The following is a 20798-nucleotide window of genomic DNA, read 5'->3' on the forward strand; positions in this document are numbered from 1 at the left end:
TTACAGAAGCAGTTATTATTTTCATCATTAGGAAAGAGGTCTGGTGCATTTTAATTCTCTAAACCTCATCATATGCCAACAACTTTTGTTCCTAGTGGAATTCAAATCACAGGGTGGTACTTTATTTAACAACTTACCCTTTTAAACTATTGTGAAGCTGCAAGTAAGGTTTAATTTTATTATTGCCAATCATCTGAAGAATGGTAATTACTTGGAGCTCTTGGCCAGTTTTTCTGATTAAAAGTGCTATGGCGTACTGAAGAGGTCACAGGTTCACATCCTGATCCTATTAATTTTCTTCTTCCTTAGACAAGGAGTGACTCCACCCTTGGAAATGGTGCCTAAGAAAAATTTGATTGATCTGAAGAGAACAGATACATGAAATGAAATAACTTCTGCTGCTATTACTACTTTGCTTTCCTTTTTGGTTTTTTGTATTTCTCTCGCTAAGGAAAGAAAAAAGAAAAGAAAGAAATAGTGCTAAAAGACTATTTCCCTGTGAGAGATTTGAAGTGCTTTTAATAATTCAACAAAGTTAGCAGGGTTGATGTGTGACAAAAAGCAATATTTATCTGCCAGAGAGTGAGAGGATGAGTTCCTACATAATTATTCTGGAACAAGGTTCAGGGTACTTTATTCTGGGGAAGGGGACATGCTCTACAAGAAGGAATGTTGTAAACGCTGGATTTTTTTTCCTTTTGAAGAATAAAAACAAAACATAATCCCTGTAAGGCTACATTGGGACTTTCTGGCTAAGAAATTGTATCCATTTTGCCGCAAGATGGCCAAGAGTGTCTAAAGGTATTTTCTGAATCAGCGCTCTCTTGATGAACTGGGTTGTCACTGTAGCTATTCCCATTAAACCAAAGTGCCAACTCCTGTTCTTGGTTCAATTGCCTTGGTTTTTGTTGGTCCTTTGACTGCTTGCTAGATCTTTGTTTTGGCATTAGGTATGCTCCTGGTGAAAAATTTCTTTCATTTTCTGCCCACTGATAATACATTTCAGCCAAACTTTACCCATATTTTCTGGGTGTGGGCGTGGCCAGAGGCCAAACATACACCTGTCCTTCTGCCACTTCCATGTCATTTGCAGTTGCTAAGTCTCATCAGCATCAGGTGTGTATCTCAAACAATGGTGTCTCTGATTTGAACTCACAAAGGTGTTCACTGCGAGTTGGTGTTAAATGTGTGGTGTCTAAAAATGCCCGCAGCTCCTTTCCTTCCCCACCCGCTCTCACCTGAGATTACCCTCTGACACACAATCCTTGGAAGTCTTCTTGTTTTACGTACTTGCAAACACTCATAATTCCCGCATCTCTTCATAAGTAACTGCTTCCTTCTGCTTCCTAGTAACATGCGGACTAGATGGTCTCCAATAGTCGTGTTTCATTGGTTTTTCACTCAAAGTGGCATCCTTAAAAAACAATTTCCTATTTTCAGTAAGCCTGAACTTCTGTGTCTTTTGATTTTCTACCGCCTGACTTTTTTACCATCCATCCCCTCACATCCTTACTCCCTCTAGTCACTTTAATTCCTTATCCCTACTAGTTAATAAAATCAAGCCTGTTTGGCATTCCCTAGCAATTTTCTCTAGACCCTGTCCTCTTGTCTTCAGCTGTGAGCATGAGTATTTGCTGACAGTCATTCAGCAATGATTTTGGGTATTTTAGTTCCATTGTCTGAACTATGTAAGATTAGTGGCCTCCTCAGTCTACTCTTATCTCATTCTCTTTCCATTCTAATTCTTGGCATGATTGTCACAAAACAGAATTGGGGGGGGGTGAGGGGTAGGTAAAAGGGTATAAACTTTTTTTTTTTTAAGATTTTATTTATTTATTTGTTCGAGAGAGAGAGAGAGAGAGAGCATGAGCACAGGCAGACAGAGTGGTAGGCAGAGGCAGAGGGAGAAGCAGGCTCCCCGCCGAGCAAGGAGCCCGATGCGGGACTCGATCCCAGGACGCTGGGATCACGACCTGAGCCGAAGGCAGCTGCTTAACCAACTGAGCCACCCAGGCGTCCCAGGGTATAAACTTAGTCAGAAGATGAGTAAGGTCTGAGGATCTAATGTATAACCATGGTGATTATAGTTTATAACATTCTTAGATGACTGAAGTTTGATAAAAGTTAAATGTTCCCACCTAGAAAGAAAAGAGTTAAGTTAAATATGTAAAGTCATATAGATATTAATTAACTCAATGCAGAGGATTCCTTTCAAAATATGTACATATAACAAATCACCATGATGTATTCTTGAAATATCTTATAATTTTATTTTTCAGTTATACCTCTAGGGAAATAAAGAAAAAAGTTCTGAGCCACATTTAGATGAAAATAGCATTCTATTCTTTACTATCCAGATTCAAATTAGTCCTCCAGTCCCTGGAAACTGATCCATTCATCCAACTTATTTAAAGATTAGTCATCTACTATGTGCCAGGCAATGTCTTTGAACTGGAGACATAACATAAATGATGCACAATTTCAGTCTTTAAAGAATTCAAAATATGTTGGGAAGATTTACCAAAAAAGATGATGACGAAACAATGCAATTGCTATGATAGGGAGATGCTCAAGGGTCTGTGGGAACCTAAAGCAGAGAGCCTGCTGGAACAACAACCCTTGGGAAAATGACCTCATAGAGAAGGTAACATTTGAGCAGTCACATCAGGCCTGCTTGATGTGCTTCCAATTTGGGGGCATGGGTGGAGAGGGGGTTCCAGAAAGAAGACAGTTAATGCAGAGATCTAAGGGACAGAACAAGCATATTCTTCTATGACTGGAAAGAGGAAAATAAAGGGGAGGGGGAGATAATGCTGGAAAGGAAGGACAAGGACTTATGTATGAAGGGTTTGGGTTATCTTGATGAGGAATGTGAAATTATCTTATAGACATTGGAAAAGCAACAAAAATTGAAGCAAAGACAATTATAGGAAATTGTCCTTGCAACCACTGTACATTCTTCCCCTGTATCCTCTTTAATTTCATTCCCTGTATTAAGTCATGTTCTTAAATTCTTTTAAACATACTCAAGTAATAATAATCTCTTATATTTGATATATTGGAATCTGAGGTCTAATTTGATTAGGGCCCTTACCTCCATTCCTGTTTATCACCATAGGAAATACAGAAGACACCCCTCTCCACTGGGACTCTAATTCGCATAGGACTTCTACATTGCTATCTCTCCCTCTGTTTCCTTCCGTTCTCTAATTTCTGAAACTGTTTACATTAGAGAAGTTTCAAGTCAGTCATTAGCAAAATCCCCTTAATAATCAACTTATTTTGAAAATACTCCCTTTAAGTTCTTTTTTGTAACTAACACTGGTCTTTCCATTGCTTATACTTTTTCTCTTTCACTCCTTCCATTTTCTCTTTCATATTCCTTCTACTGCAAAGGCGGGAATCATGGTATATGTCCCGCCTTCTTTCTTTTTTTTTTTTTTTAAAGATTTTATTTATTTATTTGACAGAGAGAGATCACAAGTAGACAGAGAGGCAGGCAGAGAAAGAGAGAGAGAGGGAAGCAGGCTCCCTGCTGAGCAGAGAGCCCAATGCGGGACTCGATCCCAGGACCCTGAGATCATGACCTGAGCCGGAGGCAGCGGCTTAACCCACTGAGCCACCCAGGCGCCCCAACTGCCTTATTTCTTTTTAATGCTACTTCAAGATTATGGATTCAAGATCCATACAAACTTAAAGTTTTGACTGTGATTTTGTCAAACTGTTCCATCCACTGTCTCTCCTTGCTATTATCATCCACTAATTCTCAAGTCATTTTCATTATTCTTTGATGATTTTATCTCCTAGTTCAATCCTACTCTCAACACTATCCTTGTTTTAATTCTCTCTGATCTCAGTGTTGATGTAGATAATTTTGCCATGTTCTGGGCTCTTAGATATTGAATCTCCTCTCTAATTTCATATTCCATCCCAACTCAGAGACTCACTTCCATGGGTATACCCTTGACATTGCTCTTACAAATCTCAATTTCAGATATCTACTGTGACTATCACTGAATATTTTTCTAACTCATTCCTGCTAATACTGTGACTAAAAACACAAAAACAAAAACAAAAAAACCTTTGACCACTTCAGAATTTAAGGGTCATCTTAAATTATATTATCATCTTAGCTTGTCACAGTCCTTCGTCATCCCATGCTAGTCCTTCCTTACATGACACAAATACCATGGCAAAGTCAAAAATCAGTCCCTTACATATATCCAGAGCTCCTTTGTCTTTTCCTCTGCTTTTCATGGTTACCTAAAGATACCAAAAGTCTGGTGAAATCAGTACTGCCACTTTGATATCTGCATGCACACTGCCAAATAAGGCTGAAGAAGGTAGACAGTGCATAATGAACCCAACCTCACTTTAAATTCATGGTCATGAATATTGCCTGACAATTACAGGATATTTCCCTAGTCCACTCCTTACAACTGACCTATTCAAATATTTCATACATTCTTCTCTCTTTTTCCTTTCTATTACTCTCCCAGTTGATGAATCTTCCTGTTTCATTAAGCAAATTAAAGCATTCAGAACTTAACACTCAAAAAAGTAACTCCTGATTTTGTTACCTACCTCTCACCCCTACCAATGCAAAAAGCAACAAAAACTCTTTCATCCTATGTTTTTCTCCATCTCAGTGAATGGTAATTTCATTCTTCTAGGTATAGGGCCAGAAAATGTTGTGCTGTCTTTGATGTTTTTCTTTGCTCGCACCTTGCATCTTGTCCTTTAAGAAACCCTGTGATTCTTCTTTCAAAAAATATCAAGAATGTTACGCTTCTGTCTACCTCCATTACTTCCACTTTGGTCCAGGTGACCAGCATTTTTGCCTGAATTATTGCACTCACTTCAGAGATTGAATCATGCTGCTTCCTGTGTCCACTATACTTGATTCTCGAGAGCAATCACAAGAGTGGTCTTGTTTGAAGTGTAAGTCAGATTATGTCCCTCCTCTACTCAAAAACTTAAAATTCCCACCACAGTCAGACTAGAAGCCCAAACCATTATTTAAAATTCTATACATGTTTTTGTCTCTCACTTAATCTTTTCTCTGCCTTACTATTTCTCCTTATCATTTTTTTTATTTTACTTTTTCTGTGTTACAAAATTCATTGTTTATGTACCATATCCAGTGCTCCATGCAATACGTGCCCTCCAAAATACCTGCCACTAGGCTCACCAATCCCCCTACCCCCTCCCCTCTAAAACCCTCAGTTTATCACTGTGTAATATTCTGTATTTTCTACTTTTCTATCTTGATTTTTTTCCAATACCCTTTAAAATGTAAATGCTATAAGGGCAGAGATTTTTTGTATGTTTTATTCACTACTATATTGCCAAAGCCTAGATCAATGCCTAACTCAGAGTAGGCATGCAGTAAAAGTAGTGGAATGAATGGATGAGTGAATGAATGAGATTGTTTTCGCATGGCTACATTATCTAGTCTGTTGTGCATGCTAATGCTTTAGTAGCTGTGTGATTTACTGTAGCAATTCAAAGGATCTCTAATCAGATAGAGAAGTTTGAATTTCATCTGCACCTTGCTACATAAATTTGCAAATTGCATTTAATGTCTCCAAGTCTTGTCTTCTCATTTTAAAAATGGACATAATAATAGTAACTGATTCAAGGATAATTGTAAGAATTAAATGAGAAAATGCAGGTAAAATGTTCTAAATGTCCAGAGCAAAGTTAGCAAACTTTTAATAAGTCTAGTTAATATTTTTTAATTAAACCTAATACATACTATTTTTCTTTCTGTGTCTTGATTTGCACATTTAAGTAATTTTATAAGAGGAGAAGATAGCTCTTTGAGACTGGAAATGTTAACTTCCATTTTTTTTAAACCCTTCCAATTTGTTTCACACCAGCATTTAATCAGTTTTTCTTTGAGAGTCAGGGAGGCCCCTGAAGTGATTTGAATGGCTCATTTTCAGTATGCTAAGGTCATGTGATGAATCAGCTCCACGGTTTCATCCATTTTTCTATGGAAGACTACTCCAGAGTAAGAAAGAAATGTTTGTTATGTACTTGGCTTTTGTGTAAACAAACAAACAAAACTCTGAAGGGAATTATCACAGTGCATTATAAAAATGTTTGGAAGAGAGTTTTCGTAAAAATGACACTCAAGAAGTTCATTGGAATCATTTGCAATTCATCTATGCAAAACTTTACATTTTATGTTCAATCGTTTTAAACTTTCCACTTAGGAACATATCCCTTAAAAATATAATAGTCCCAACTGTTGGGTGCTCACATAGTTTAACTAAATTTTTAGAATAAACAAATATACATGCAGGACTGGCTCTTTTGCTCATGAATTTAATTATGATGATCCAGAAGGGGGCAATATGTAGGGGTCATCGGTAGGGCTGTGACTGCACAAAGTTTCTCTGAGAGTCTGCACTAAATAAATTTCACTGTGCAAGTTTACCACAGGTGGGAGAGATTTTTTTTTTTTCCCATGAGAAACAGCCACTCTAAATAAATATACTTTGTTCAGATTGCGTATGAATTGATTAGAATTGGTATTCACAAAGCCAAGACTAGAATCCTAGTTATTATGACTGCCAGCCTATAACTTTTATTTTATATTTCTGTATTCCTATATTCTAGGCTAATATGAAAAGTTAAAATAAACTTGAGTTCTAGTCACACCTCTGTAAATGCAAAGATTTGTTGTTCTTGACAAGACATATTATCTCTATGCCTTAATTTACTCACCTGTGTAAAAGTAGGGATTGTATCCACCCTGTATTTTTTACAGACTTATTGTTAGCATTATGTGCAATGTAAAGATATTTGAAAGTATATTACATGCTTTCCAATTGGAAGGATATTTCAACAGTAGTAATAGCAATCTCTGATGCTGCTACTCTTTCTGAAACTTTTAGTCTTTGTTCTTCCATTCAGTTTCTAAATTTCTGTGACTACATTAACATCACCTCCCCCCTCCCACCCAGCCTTTTCAAAAATAGCGTATTGGATTTTGCCAGTAGGAAACTCCAATGATAAAATCAGACTGATCTTTGAAATAAAGAGTTCCTCCTATTTTTCTTGGGTGAAATTTTGATAACACCAAATTGTCCTTTCCAATTCTGTACTTGGGTATTAGTTACAATAGCATCTTTTCTTCTCATTTTCACAGGAAATGACTTATTTCTTGTAGCAGTTCACGAACTGGGACATGCTCTGGGATTGGAGCATTCCAATGACCCCACTGCCATCATGGCCCCATTTTACCAGTACATGGAAACTGACAACTTCAAACTACCTAATGATGATTTGCAAGGCATCCAGAAAATTTATGGTAGGTTTCCACTGTTTCTCTTTGGTTAACCCTAGAGTGAAGTCCAGAATTCCTGCGGTGCTTTCTTCTTTGAGATGGATGCTCTAAGTATATGAGAGAGACAAATACCAAAATAAGAAAAAAATAGTCTGGCCTATTGGCAGAAGTCTTATATCAATCAAGTTTTGTTGGCAATGGTCCAAATATCTTAATATACAGATTATAGTAAATCTACACACTGACAGATTTTTCTTATTGAATTTAATTGAAACCTGCAATTATAGCAAAGATCTGATAAACTTTAATATTTACAATTCAGGTTAAAAATGTAATAAATGAATATAACTAATAAAAACAGTGAGAAATATAAGATTTTCTTAAAAGATACTGAGATTGTGATAAAAACTGACAGATATACCCTCAGTTTATGGTACTTATTGTTAAATAGTAGATCAATCTTTTTCGAGGTTGCAGAGAATACTCTTGTGTAATGGCTGTAATAAAATGACCTCAAAAGCATGTAATTATTGACTCAGTGAAAGTTAACAAACATGGGAGTGGAAGTTAACAAATGGCAAAGTTTACTTACACATAATTCAAAATAAATTTCTAATATACTAAGATCATTTTTATTTATGGGGTTCAGTCAGTGAATACAAATGAAGACCAAAGGGAAAAAGACTATTCTACATATTTACTATAATCCTAACTTCCTCAAAAGAACCATTGACCTTTATAAGGACATTCATTTCACACATAATTGTTAAGAACCTGACATTTGTAATTTACATATAGAGAGTATGCTTTACTAAATTAATGAAATGATGCTTTCATTTTACAATACAAAAGCAGATGTGTGTTATCTGTATGTTAATATCCAGTATCCAGAAGGTGTCATTTGCATTTTTAAATAGCATAGTTTAAGTTCACTAATTTGTTTTGCATTCATTAGTTTTTCAATTTCAATATCTCAGTGGTAACCGTTCTCTCAGGGTTAAAATAGGATTTGGAGGAAAAAAAATGTCAACTTTTGTGCTTCTCTTTATTTGGGAGATACTGAGAAAAGGGAAATGTCTCAGAGTCAAAACTAAGTAGCACATGGGTCAAACGCGCTAGCCTATAGGCTAATTTGTACCATCAGGAATTCCTCCTAAGTGGTTAACTGAGGTTAGGAAGGCTCTTTCTCATGACCTCATGAATTAGTAGTCTAGACTGAAGGTCTGCAAAAGAATATTCTTTCCATATCTAAATATTAAGTGTGAACAGCTCTCTATTTCTTTTTAAAAACACAAATCCCTTGAGGAATGATGCTTTACATCTGTACCAAATTATATGTGTAAACTTTGGCTTAATTTAGAAACCTCTTTTTAGAAATACTTCTTCACATTAATATTTTACTAGTGGCATTTTAATCAATAGGTATTTTAGATTCAGTATTCAAATGAAATACTCATCTAGCAATTTGTCAAAACATGTCATTAGAAGAAAATAATGAAAGTCAGGAAAAGGTTATAAATACAGTTGGAGACACAGGGTAGAATAAACTTTGATCCATAAATGTTTATCTTTTAAAACTATTTGCATAGAATCATTGTCTGTGAAAATCTAGGATTAACTTTGGTGGAGCTTACATGCATGGTTCCAGTATTCATCTTCATTTATGTATTATTTATACACCACCTACTTCCAAAAAAGATTTGAAAGCAGCTCTTCCAATAAGGACTCTTGCGAAGCTATAAAAAATGTCATTAAAAATTAACAAAGAAAGTTCAGTGACTTGGATTCAGAACTTAGCATGATAAGGACTTTCTAAGATTTGGAAGTGGTTTGTAGGGTACGATGGTTTGTTTTTTTCAGAAAACATACAAGCTTAAAGACTTCTTAGCTCACTTAGTCTGTGCCCTACCCTCGTGAATGATTGTCTTCAGCAGCAGACTGTCCAGCACTGTTCTAGTATTAAGTGAGCCAAGTGCTTTCCTCATATTTTCAAAGGTCCACCTGACAAGATTCCTCCACCGACAAGACCTCTACCGACAGTGCCCCCACACCGCTCCGTTCCTCCAGCCGACCCACGCAAGAATGACAGGCCCAAACCTCCTCGGCCTCCCACTGGCAGACCTTCCTATCCTGGAGCCAAACCCAACATCTGCGATGGGAACTTTAACACTCTAGCTATTCTTCGCCGGGAGATGTTTGTTTTCAAGGTAGGAGGCTGTGATTTTTTTTTTTTTAACGGTAGATCAAGTGTCTACGGTGTCGCTTTAGAAAACAAGTTCTCATTCATTCTCACACCACCTTCCCAGACCTCTCACAGTTAGAAGTTTCAAAAAAGCATCTTAAAAAATAAACGCACAAATGGGCTTAAATGTCTAGCAGAAGATTGCTGTAACATTCTATTTGAGGAATGCATTTATGTCAGCAGAAGCTAAAATGCCTAGAAATGTGAGGGTAAGAAAATGCTGCATGTTACGAACAGATAAAAAAGCATAATTGAAATCATGAATAGGAACTAATAGGGATGATTTACTTGGGAGCTTAGCCACTTCCAGGCGCGCTAGCACTATTCTATCTTTGATTTGCTCATCTTTATGAGATCCCTATGATTCCACTTGACAGTTAAAGCATTGTTTTTTAGAAGTAGTAGTGATCATTTTGTTTGGGGTCTACTGATAGAAATTTGAGCTAATATGAAACCATCATTTTGATTTTACAAGTATATGTCATTGTTTTCTTCAGTCAGGATTTATATACCTGATTTATATTATTTTTTAAAAAGGTCACAAGTAAAACTAGTATTACATTTTGCTAAGTGTGCCTTTTAATGCCATTAGGTTCTCAGACAACACAAACAAGCAGGGTATTAAATAAGTTACATAATGAACTTACAAAGTAAGTTTAATGTAATGTTGAAAAGTGAATATGGTGTAATAGAGAAAGATATTTTCCTCCTCAATATTGTAAACTGATCTGAAGAACTGGTGAAAAAAATATAAGTTTTATGTTGGCATTAGCATATTAAAATAACCACATTTTACCAATACCACCCATTTAAAAAGAAAATAATGTACTCTCCTTTTGGGTAGATGTGAATCAATAAATAATGAAATATTGTCCTACTTATACAGAATTTCCTATCTACCAGAGGCTATACTTGAAAAATATAGATTTCATATAATTTTTAATAGACAAAGTACTCTATTTCCTTTATTGGAAAACAAGATTGGGATTTGATATAATATGCACAAGAGCATCATACTTTCCAGGAAAAATCGATGCTTTTGTTCAAACACATGAATACATTTTTAAATTCTATAAATGCTCTGCAATGCTTAATTAGATATCTCCCATTCAATTTAAGTAGATAAATAAATTTAGATTCAAGCAGTAAAAATAAAATCTCTCTCTCTCTCTCTTTATATATAGCAACTCATTGTGGCTCAGCCTACAGCAAATAGTTGAAATGAAAACAAAATGCAGTCATTTGTTTATTCTACAATACAACAAATGACTTTTGAAGGATTTTGTTTTCTCCGTTTTGGCCAAATTCCAACATCCCGGCTTTATACCCTGATATCATAGTCATATCAACAAAGTGATAAATTTATCTGAGAATGTGATGTGAAATGGACTCTGGGTATATCCTTTCCATCCTTCCTATCTGTCTAACTAGATGGCCAATCTCAGGAAAGACTGGTATCTTCGAGTGTAATAATCATTTTCACCAGCTTTTCTGCTCTGCACACTGGGAGTGTTCTGGATTGACAAAATGACGTCTTGTGATCACTGGTTCCTGGAATCAGGAATGAATAAAAAGCACATAGACCAGCTCTCAAGTAGAATATAGTAGCCACTATTATTAATATCAAAATAGGTATATGAAAAATATGAGTAAGGTCTGCTTCTCTAACCCTAATGTTACCTTGGATTCCTTAATCAAAACTCTATAGGACAGAGTTCCTAAACTCTAACTGAATTTAGTTTTTTTCCACTGGTCCTTGCCATCTTTCTAATAATAATTACTGTTGAGAATATCTTCTGATAGGCATTACATTCTTTTTAATCTCCACTTACTTGATGGATTTTGTATCACCTTACTTGATAATTTTCATACTCATCTCCTCTTTCGTATAATGCCAAGGGTAGTTTACTAGGCACTGGGGATGTATGAACAGAAGGTAGCACCCCTGTCTTTATGGAGCTCATATTCCAGGAGTGAAGACACACATGAACTTAAGTACTTTCAAGATGTAGTAGTAAAAGGTACAACATGGACATGAAAAGAAAGTACTGAAGTCCAGTTGAATAGTTCAAGAAACCTTGACTGAGAAAAAGCTTATGCTGAATTTTTAGAGAAAAATTCTTAACCTAATGATGTCATTCATTCTTGTTTCATATGTTTATTTCCTTGTTTCCGTCAGCATGGGATAATGCTCAAACTTTTAGACATTAGAGATAGACTTGGAGTCAGATCCTATTTGTCATAGGCTCCAGACAAGGACTGGAACTACTCCTGTATTTACTGGTGGATTGTGCCATGCCATGAATGTAGCAGACAATAAATATTCTTAAAAATATCTCTGAGCTTCACAAAACAAACTGAGGGTTGCTGGGGGGATGAGATCTGGAGAGGGGGGTGGGGTTATGGACATTGGGGAGGGTCTGTGCTATGGTGAGTGCTGTGAAATAAACCTGGAGATTCACAGACCTGTACCCCTGGGGATAAAAATACATTATATGTTTATAAAAAATAATAATAACAAATAAATAAAATTTTAAAAATAAATAAATTAATAAAATCCAAAAATATATATATATCTCTGAGCTTATTTGCCTTATCTGTATAATGGCTAACAAATTCCATCATAGGTATATAGTAAGCTCCAGAAATGGTAGCTTTTTTTGTCCCAAGACAGACTTGGCATTTGGAATTGCTCATTATATTCATTAACTCAAATTCCCATGTTGTTTGAAATTATTTTTAAAAAATAACTTTTAGGTGAGTAAAGATCACAAAAAATGGCTGTAATTTATATTTTTAAGGGAAAAGAATGGAATGGTTTGTGATCATTGTTGTTGTTCCTATCACCTTTTTCAATGAAATAATTTAACATATTCTGTTGTCACATGGGGGTGCATGGGTGGCTCAGTCAGTGAAGCATCTGACTGTTTCAGCTCAGGTCATAATCTCATAGGTCCTGGGATCAAGCTGGTCTGGGTCATGCTCTGTGCTCAGCGGGGAGACTGTTTGAAGATTTTCTCCCTCTGTGCATCCCCCCATTCATGCACTCTCGTTCTTTCTCAAATAATTTAATCTTAAAAATATATATGTATTTGGTTGTCAGAGAATCCAAAAAGTATTTTAAAAAGAAATACTTAGAGAAATTACACAACAGGGGGTAATCTAAAATTACCCTGAGTCATAGTTTGATTCTGTACTGCCAGAAAGTATTAACTGATATTAATAGTATGTTGTAATTGGGGCTAGATTCACATTAGACCAAAGGGAACAATCGCCAAGACACTAAAAGCAGAGTATTAATTAAATTTCCTTGTAGTACAAAATCACAGACTTTCAAATATTTTAGGTAAGTAAACACTTTAGGAAACAACTGGAATTATGTGTAATATTGAATTTTAATGTCAATATTAATTGATTTTCAAAATATTTGTAGTCTCTATGGCCTAAGATTTACTTCTTGAAATATTTAAATTCTTTACTGATATTTCCTGACTGTTGGGGCAAGTGTCTAAGTATTCAGAAGAATGGATTCACAGTCATCTATGTTTCCAATCTTCTCACTAGTCACCTTATTTTTAGGTAACTTCAGTTTAAGCATATATTTTGGATACTAGTTTTGGATTCAATAAAACTATTTTTATTAATAATATGAAATAGAACATTTAATATATGCTTACAAATAGACCCATAAAAACAGAGAACAAATGCGTGTTTGACAGAGAGGAGGGGGTAGGGGAATGGGCAAAATGAGTGAAGGGGAGTGGGAGGTACAGATGTCCTATTACAGAATGAATAAGTCACAAGGATGAAAGTACAACATAGGAAATGGAGTCAATGGTATTGTATTAGCATTGTATGGTGACAGATGGTAGCTACATTTGTGGTGAGGACAGCATAAATGCAAATGGTGCAGCCACACTGGAAAACAGCATAGAGGTTCCTCAAAATGTTAAAAATAGAATTACCCTACGATCCAGCAATTGCATTACCAGGCATTTACCGGAAGATGCAAAAATACTAATTTGAAGGGATACACAGACCCCAGTGTTCATAGCAGCATTATCAACAATAGCCAAATTATAGAAACAGCCCAAGTGTCCATCAGCTGACAGATGGATAAATAAAATACGGTATAGGGGCGCCTGGGTGGCTCAGTGGGTTAAAACCTCTGCCTTCAGCTCAGGTCATGATCCCAGGGTCCTGGGATCGAGCCTTGCATCAGGCTCTCTGTTCAGCAGGGAGCCTGCTTCCCCCCTCTTTCTCTGCTTGCCTCTCTGCCTGTGTGTGATCTCTGTCTGTCAAATAAATAAAATCTTAAAAAAAAAGAAAATATGGTATATATGATATATGGAATATTACTCAGCCATAAAAAAGAATGAAATCTTTTTGCAACAGTGGATGGAGCTAGACAGTACTATCCTAAGCAAAATAAGCCAGTCAGAGAAAGACAAATACCATATGATTTCACTTATATGGGGAATTTAAGAAACAAAACAAATGAACATGAGGGGGAGAAAAGAGAGGACACCCATGAATAAGACTCTTAACTACAGAGAACAAACTGATGGTTAGCAGAGGGGAAGTGGATGCGGGGGATAGGTTAAATAGGTGATGGAAATTAAGAAGGGCACTTATGAAGAGCACCAGGTGTTGTATGTAAGTGCTGAATTACTAAATTCTACACATGAGACTAATTTTACACTGTATGTTAACTAACTGGAATTTAAATAAAATACTAAAAAAATCACTATGTTGCTCACCTGAAACTAATATAACATTGTGTGTCAACTATATTTCAATGGAAAAAAGTGAAAAAAATACATATATATCTTTGCTTCCAGTGCATATATGGGAGACTAAACTATGTTTTATCATGTACAGTTTGATATAAACTTATAATATGAATAGACAAATTCCATATAGTCATGCAAAAGTGCTTTCTGAAAGTATATTAATTGTGAGCTAATTTGAAAAACCCTCACTCCAAGCAATATCAATCTTTTTATTCTACAATAATGAGTAATCTAAGTCTTTTCAATATCAAAATAATTTTATTCCATTTTTGTCATAATCTATAGCTTTATACTGAGATTTTTACAAAGAAAGTGCTCACATTCACAATTTATTGTTCATAGCACTTTTACCTTAATGCAAGATTAATAAGCGGTTTATTACAAGATTTATACTGTACATACAAAGTAGATTTTCCCTTATTTTAAAAGTTTTAAAAATAGCACTTCTCCAATTTTTTTCTTTTATATTTGGTATTTGTGACTGTGCCACTTTTGACCTCATGTATATATATATATTTTTAAAGATTTTATTTATTTATTTGACAGAGAGAGATCACAAGTAGGCAGAGAGGCAGGCAGAGAGAGAGGAAGGGAAGCAGGCTCCCCACCAAGCAGAGAGCCCGATGTGGGGCTCGATCCCAGGACCCCGAGATCACGACCTGAGCTGAAGGCAGAGGCTTTAACCCACTGAGCCACACAGGCACCCCAACCTCTTATATTTCTGTAAAGCAAAAATGAGACTTTATTTTTTCCATTCCCTTTTAAAACTTTCAGTTAACAATATTGTGATTATCATTGTGCTTTGTGGAGTATGTGAAGTTATTTAAACAGCTCTTCAGCCAGCTCTTCAGAATTTCTTGAATCATCTGTTTATCATTTGCATGTGGAAATATATAAAACATGTAGAAAGATATAAAATAGAGGCCAAAGCAATCATTATTTGCAAATTATGTGACAGTCTACCTCAAAAGTTCCTCGAAAATCAGTGCTGGTGATGGTGGGGTAGGGGACTATTAGTGGTGTTAAGAAAGATGTCCTGAACCACAGTCAAAAGTGAAATATAGCTTTTCTAATAAGCACTTTGACTATATAATTGAAAAATATCTTTCCTGATATAAGAAAGTACTCTTAGGATTAAACGTAATTATCGGTACTTGTCCTATTGGCAGTATTCAATACATATTTATTAAATGAACGATATTTTGGTGCATAAGCGTGGCTCAGTCAGTTAAGCATCAGATTCTTGGTGTCAGGTCATGATCTCAGGGTTTTGGGATCGAGCCCCATGTCAGGCTCCACACTCAGTGGGTCGTCTGCTTGAGATTCTGTCTCTCTCTCTGCCCTTCCCCAAAACTCTCTCTTTCTCTGTCTCAAATAAAAAATAAATAAATCTTTTTTTTTTTTAAATGAACAATGTTTTTACTTCTAACTCTATCTTCTCTGCATTTAACTTTGATGGGGGAGGTTCTTGGCTATTTTGTTCATTTTTCTTTACATGCTTCTCATGAGACTTTAAAGTTTCAGAGCATTATATTATGTTTATTTAAATGACTATTTTAAAGAAGTTGTAATTTGTATCAGTAGCAAATGTAGTTTAACTACAGCATTAGTATATCTTACAGTAAAAAGGAAAGTGTGCATAGGTTCCAGATTAGTAATCCCCTGCATGGTAATTTATCCTGAAATAATAAAGTAAATCTAAAATAAGCAATGATATTCAGGGCACCTGGGTGGCTCAGTGTGTTAAGCCTCCGCCTTCAGCTCTCTGTGTCTCTATTTGTGATCTCTCTCTCTGTCAAATAAATAAATAAATAAATAATCTTAAAATAAAATACAATAAGCAATGATATTCATCACAGCTTTCTTGCCAGTAGGAGAAAATTTGGCAAGCAACCCAAATTATTTGGTAATATGGTAGTGGTATAGCAAATAGTATATCATCCCAAAGAAATATAATATTTAAAAGGTTAACTAAAAGGAGAATGTATGAAACAATAGGACATGATATTGATGTATACACAAGTCTAAAATAGTAAAATTTAAAATTTTACATATCATGAATTGCATTATTTGAAATATGTATTGACAAAACAGGGAAATTATCGAAAAATTATGTTAGACAAATCTTAGAATGATGGAATTGTGAGTAGGTTTTTAAAATCTGTAGTGTAGTGATATTATATATACATTCAATAGCTCAAAATGTAGTGGCATAAGAGAACCTCAGTAATGGTGAAAGTAGTACCACATTAAGTGACAGTGAAGCCATATCATCTTCAAAAAATACAAGTAGGCAAAAGCTATTAAAGTATTCAATGACTTTTACCTTGGACTGTGACTAAAAATGTCCTTGTTCAAAATTGCAGTAACAACTTTCAATAATATAATTTAACCTGGCTAGCAAAGATCTCCAATTAGATGAGGATTATTCCTTAATCCTGAGTAGGATTAGCCTCTAGTGAATCAAGCTCACTAAATATTTTATCTACAGTTTTGCCATTTTGTAGGCACCATGGTGAGAATTTTTTCAGTTCACTATAGAAATAATTTAAAATCATGCAAAGGGACGTGTTATTTGGCTGTTAATCCAGAGTACTATTAATTTATATACCATGAGGACTGCCATACAGCAATGTTTGTCAGTTCAATAAACACTGATGAACTGTAGGCTGTTCAAGGCACTGAGCACAGAGACTGGTACACAACAGCTGTTCAGGTAATTTCAGCAACTGCTCTTATTAATAGCTGTTGATGATGTTGTTGTTATTATTACTAGCACTGTCAGTGTTGTGAAAAGCTCTGTGGTTGACCTTAAAGAGGAGTCTATGACAACAATCCTTGCTCTTAAGAAACTAACTACTGGTACTCTTTTAATCATTCTTTTTTATTTTTTAATAAAAATAAGCACTCTGACTTTTTTTTTTAAGATTTTATTTATGTATTTATTTACCTATTTACTTATTTATGTATTTATAGAGAAAGGCACGCATGAGTGAGCGGGGGGAGGGGCAGAGGGAGAGGGAGAGGGAGAAAGAATCTCTAGCAGACTCTGGCCAGAGTGCTTAGCTTTTGACTGGCTACCAAAGAATAGCTAGACATTGGGAATGACGTGATCACCAGGTCACACTCAGTTCTTTCCTTCAGGGAGGTAACAGTCTAACAGAGGAGATATCAGTCACCATAACGCATCACGATGTGCTGTAATAGGCTAATAAGTAAGGCACAGAGTGCAGTGAGGACACAATGGAAAGCCACATAAACTGGGAAGGACTTCTGGGAGAGGGCATCTAATCTGGATCTGTAAGAGCAATGTAAAGTTAGCTAAGCTCAGAGGTAAGAAGGGGTCTGGTGCAGTAGGAAGCTAATCAAGTTTGTTATAAAAACCAAAGCAAGGAAATTTATAAACAAGGCTGGAGAGACACAAGTGAGACTCCTTCATAAAGGGTCTTATATGCCCTGTTGAGAACTCAAGGCTTGGTTCTGCAGGCTAGGTTAACTGGCCAGCAGACTTGACCCAGGAGTGACTAGGTAGGAACAGAACGTAGGGAATAGAGCTAATGAGAACCACTGAGCAAATGCTGGCTCTCGGGAGAGGTGCGACTTAAAGCAAGACTGAGCCCCATTCCTAAAAGGTGGGATTGAAGACAACTAGCAAAACAGGGATTTGAAGATCAAGACAAAAGAGCAGTTCTAAGAGTGCTGCTCTAGGAATGGGTGGCTGGACAAAGAGTAACAGGGGGCCAGGACTGAATCTAAAAATAAATAAATAAATAAATAAATAAATAAATAAATGCAAGCTAGCTAGCTAGCTAGCTTGCCTTTAAATGTCACAGGGAGCTGAAATTATGAAGGGACTCAGGGCCAAAGAACAAGATGTCCTACCAGGAACTGGGTGGAAAAAGTACCAGATCTTTCAAGAATATTGAAAATATTGAGACTTCTATAAGAAGGAAGTTACAGTGTTTCCCTTTCTCTATAAAAATATTCATTCCTGAAACTTCACTCAAGGAGAGGTGCATCATATTCTTAATCTGTCAGGACAGGAAGCATTTTTATGGAGAATTAAAGGTGGTAATTGTGAAAGCACTACTCTTTTGCATCTCACCTGGAACAGTTGCTGAGTCTTTGCATTCACTGGCTGCACTACTTGTGAAGTGCTATTATTTGTAGCAGTTACTGGTGAGAACATTAAAATGCAAACAAAGACCATTTATATACTTGAGCTGAAGCTCAAAGGAGCTGATATAAGAGCTGGCCACTTACACATAAATGTCCTCTTCCATAATCCTGAAGTCCCTTGGAATAGAGACTTGGATTTTCCAAGTTACTGTCAGAATTAGAAATGCTGAAGCTTCTGGTTTATTCCTAAAACTTTGTCCTGTAATACTATAATTGAGTTAAAATATCTTTATCATGTGTATCAACCTAGTTTCTCTGTTGAGGAGGATAAAAAATAAATTTTGTGATGAGAATTCTGAACACTGTTGAAAAAATATTACAGTTTACTAAATGTACATGTAATAAGGATAATTTCTCTACTTCCCTCTTGGGTATTTTTGGGAGATTTTTTTTCCTTGCAAAAAAATATATGATATAGGAAATAGTTTATGTAGGAAAATATGGGAAGTATTTACTGACACATAGTCATATTTAATTAATTTAGTTGAAAATCTGTATGGAGTCTCTGTTGTGTTTAAGAAAATATACTAGGTTAAAGTAAAAATGTAAAACCCAGGCTTTGGATACTTATATGACCAGGATTCCACAATTAAGCCTGAGTTTCTTCTCTAAGATTATAATCTTGTGACTGCCCAAGTGCTACTTGCTTAAAGCGCTTACTACTCATTGTGGGAAACAGACATTAATCACAGAATCAGAAGACAAGTAAAATTATACCTCTAGTAACTTCAAAGAAAAGAAAGTACATGGTGCAATAAATACATATAAATATTTGTTTTGTTTTAGTTTTTAAAACCTGATCAATAATATCAGTGAAGGCTTTTCTGAGAAAGAGGTACTTAAACTAACAATGAGCTATCCCCTATTTCATGTAAGAAAAACTATATATTCTGTTGAAAAGAAATTTAGACTAAAAGTCAGGAGGCATGGGTTCTGGTGCCAGAATATTGTTAACATGATGAGCATTTCCTTTTTGGACTATATATTTCTGAGATATCAAATAAGGCAGTAATAGCTAGATAATCCATTTCACAATGAGATAAGATATGTGAAATGTGTTTGAATGTTTAAAAGAGCTGCACTAATGAAAGACGTTGTCACGATTGGCACAAATTTTAGAATTTTTTTAATGTATAACACCCAATATGTCACTTCTACAGTTTTAAAGTTCACGAAGTCAATATATGTTATATTGGAAGCTATAGGGGTTTTAAAAACTAGGTTTCTAAAGAGTGCAGTTACCAAAGTAACAGTTATCAGGAATGATATGAAACCTGAAAAGTATGACAAATTAAAATCAAGGTTGGGAAGTAAAGTTTTAACTAAATAACCACCCATTTTCCTCATCTTCTTTGGCTTTCACCTAAAGACTTCTGTCTTTCCATAGTGAATAAACTGATTCTTATATTCTTCTTCGAATATGTATATACCTTGGCTCTTGTGAAGCATTACATAAGTTAGATTTTGTGAAAATAATTAATTTTGAATATATCCCTTATTTTACAGCATTTTGAAGAAAAAATTGATATTTTAATAACAGATCACTTATTTTGCTATAATTATGGTGATTAATGTAAACAGTTCATCCTAAAGAACACATGTATTTATTATTCATGGAATGAGAGCAAAATAATGGTCATATAATTCTATCAACATCTAAAATTTTTCATAAGTTTACCTGTAATTTTCTTTACAAATTTATAAACTTATTCACTTATTTTGGTTTTGTTTTTTATATAGATAAATTGATTTTCATAACACTGCACTTGGATTTACTTTCACATCAAACTTAGAGCTGGGTCATGTTGATACTGGGCACTAAAACTGTTTTCTACTTTGCTTTCCTTTTCTTAAAAGTCAATGAATGAATGTTAAGAATTTCCAACTAAGTGTTTGGTTTCAGGGTTTTGTTTTTATTTTTTTAAATTTGTAAATCTGTCCTTGAGCCTTGAATTAAATACTTGCGTAGGCCAAAAGGAGGTCTGGCCTTTTGCCATGGGCTTTGTGGAGCTATTCCCTGTCATACCTGATAGCGGTGTCTTTGTTTAGGGAAAAACATGTGATTTAAGGTGGGTAGGGGTTTGGGGTTATGTGGTATCCATTGACCTAGATACTGAATCCAGTCATGTGGACAGCCAGTCAATCAGACGTGCCTGCAAAATTAACGACTGATAAAACTCAAGACACCGAACGAAGCTCAGGTGCCCTTCCCTGTTTGGCAGTAGCCCATGGATATTGTCATACACTGATACCAGCATGGTAATGCACCCCTAATGGAAGCTTCTCA

At 35.4% G+C, this 20798-nt stretch overlaps 1 protein-coding gene across 5 annotated transcripts in view; it reads left to right on the top strand.

The window, feature by feature from the left end:
• MMP16 (matrix metallopeptidase 16) overlaps positions 1-20798 on the top strand; it is a 298247-nt gene that overhangs the window by 205037 nt on the left and 72412 nt on the right. For all 5 annotated transcript variants that reach the window (XM_047726509.1, XM_047726510.1, XM_047726506.1 and 2 more), the window contains 2 exons: positions 7160-7321; positions 9293-9504. In XM_047726509.1, coding sequence (XP_047582465.1) covers positions 7160-7321; positions 9293-9504 — 374 coding nt within the window. The remainder of the gene's footprint in view (positions 1-7159; positions 7322-9292; positions 9505-20798) is intronic.

This window comes from Lutra lutra, chromosome 4 (genome assembly GCF_902655055.1).
Source record: "Lutra lutra chromosome 4, mLutLut1.2, whole genome shotgun sequence".
Classification (NCBI taxonomy): domain Eukaryota; kingdom Metazoa; phylum Chordata; class Mammalia; order Carnivora; family Mustelidae; genus Lutra; species Lutra lutra.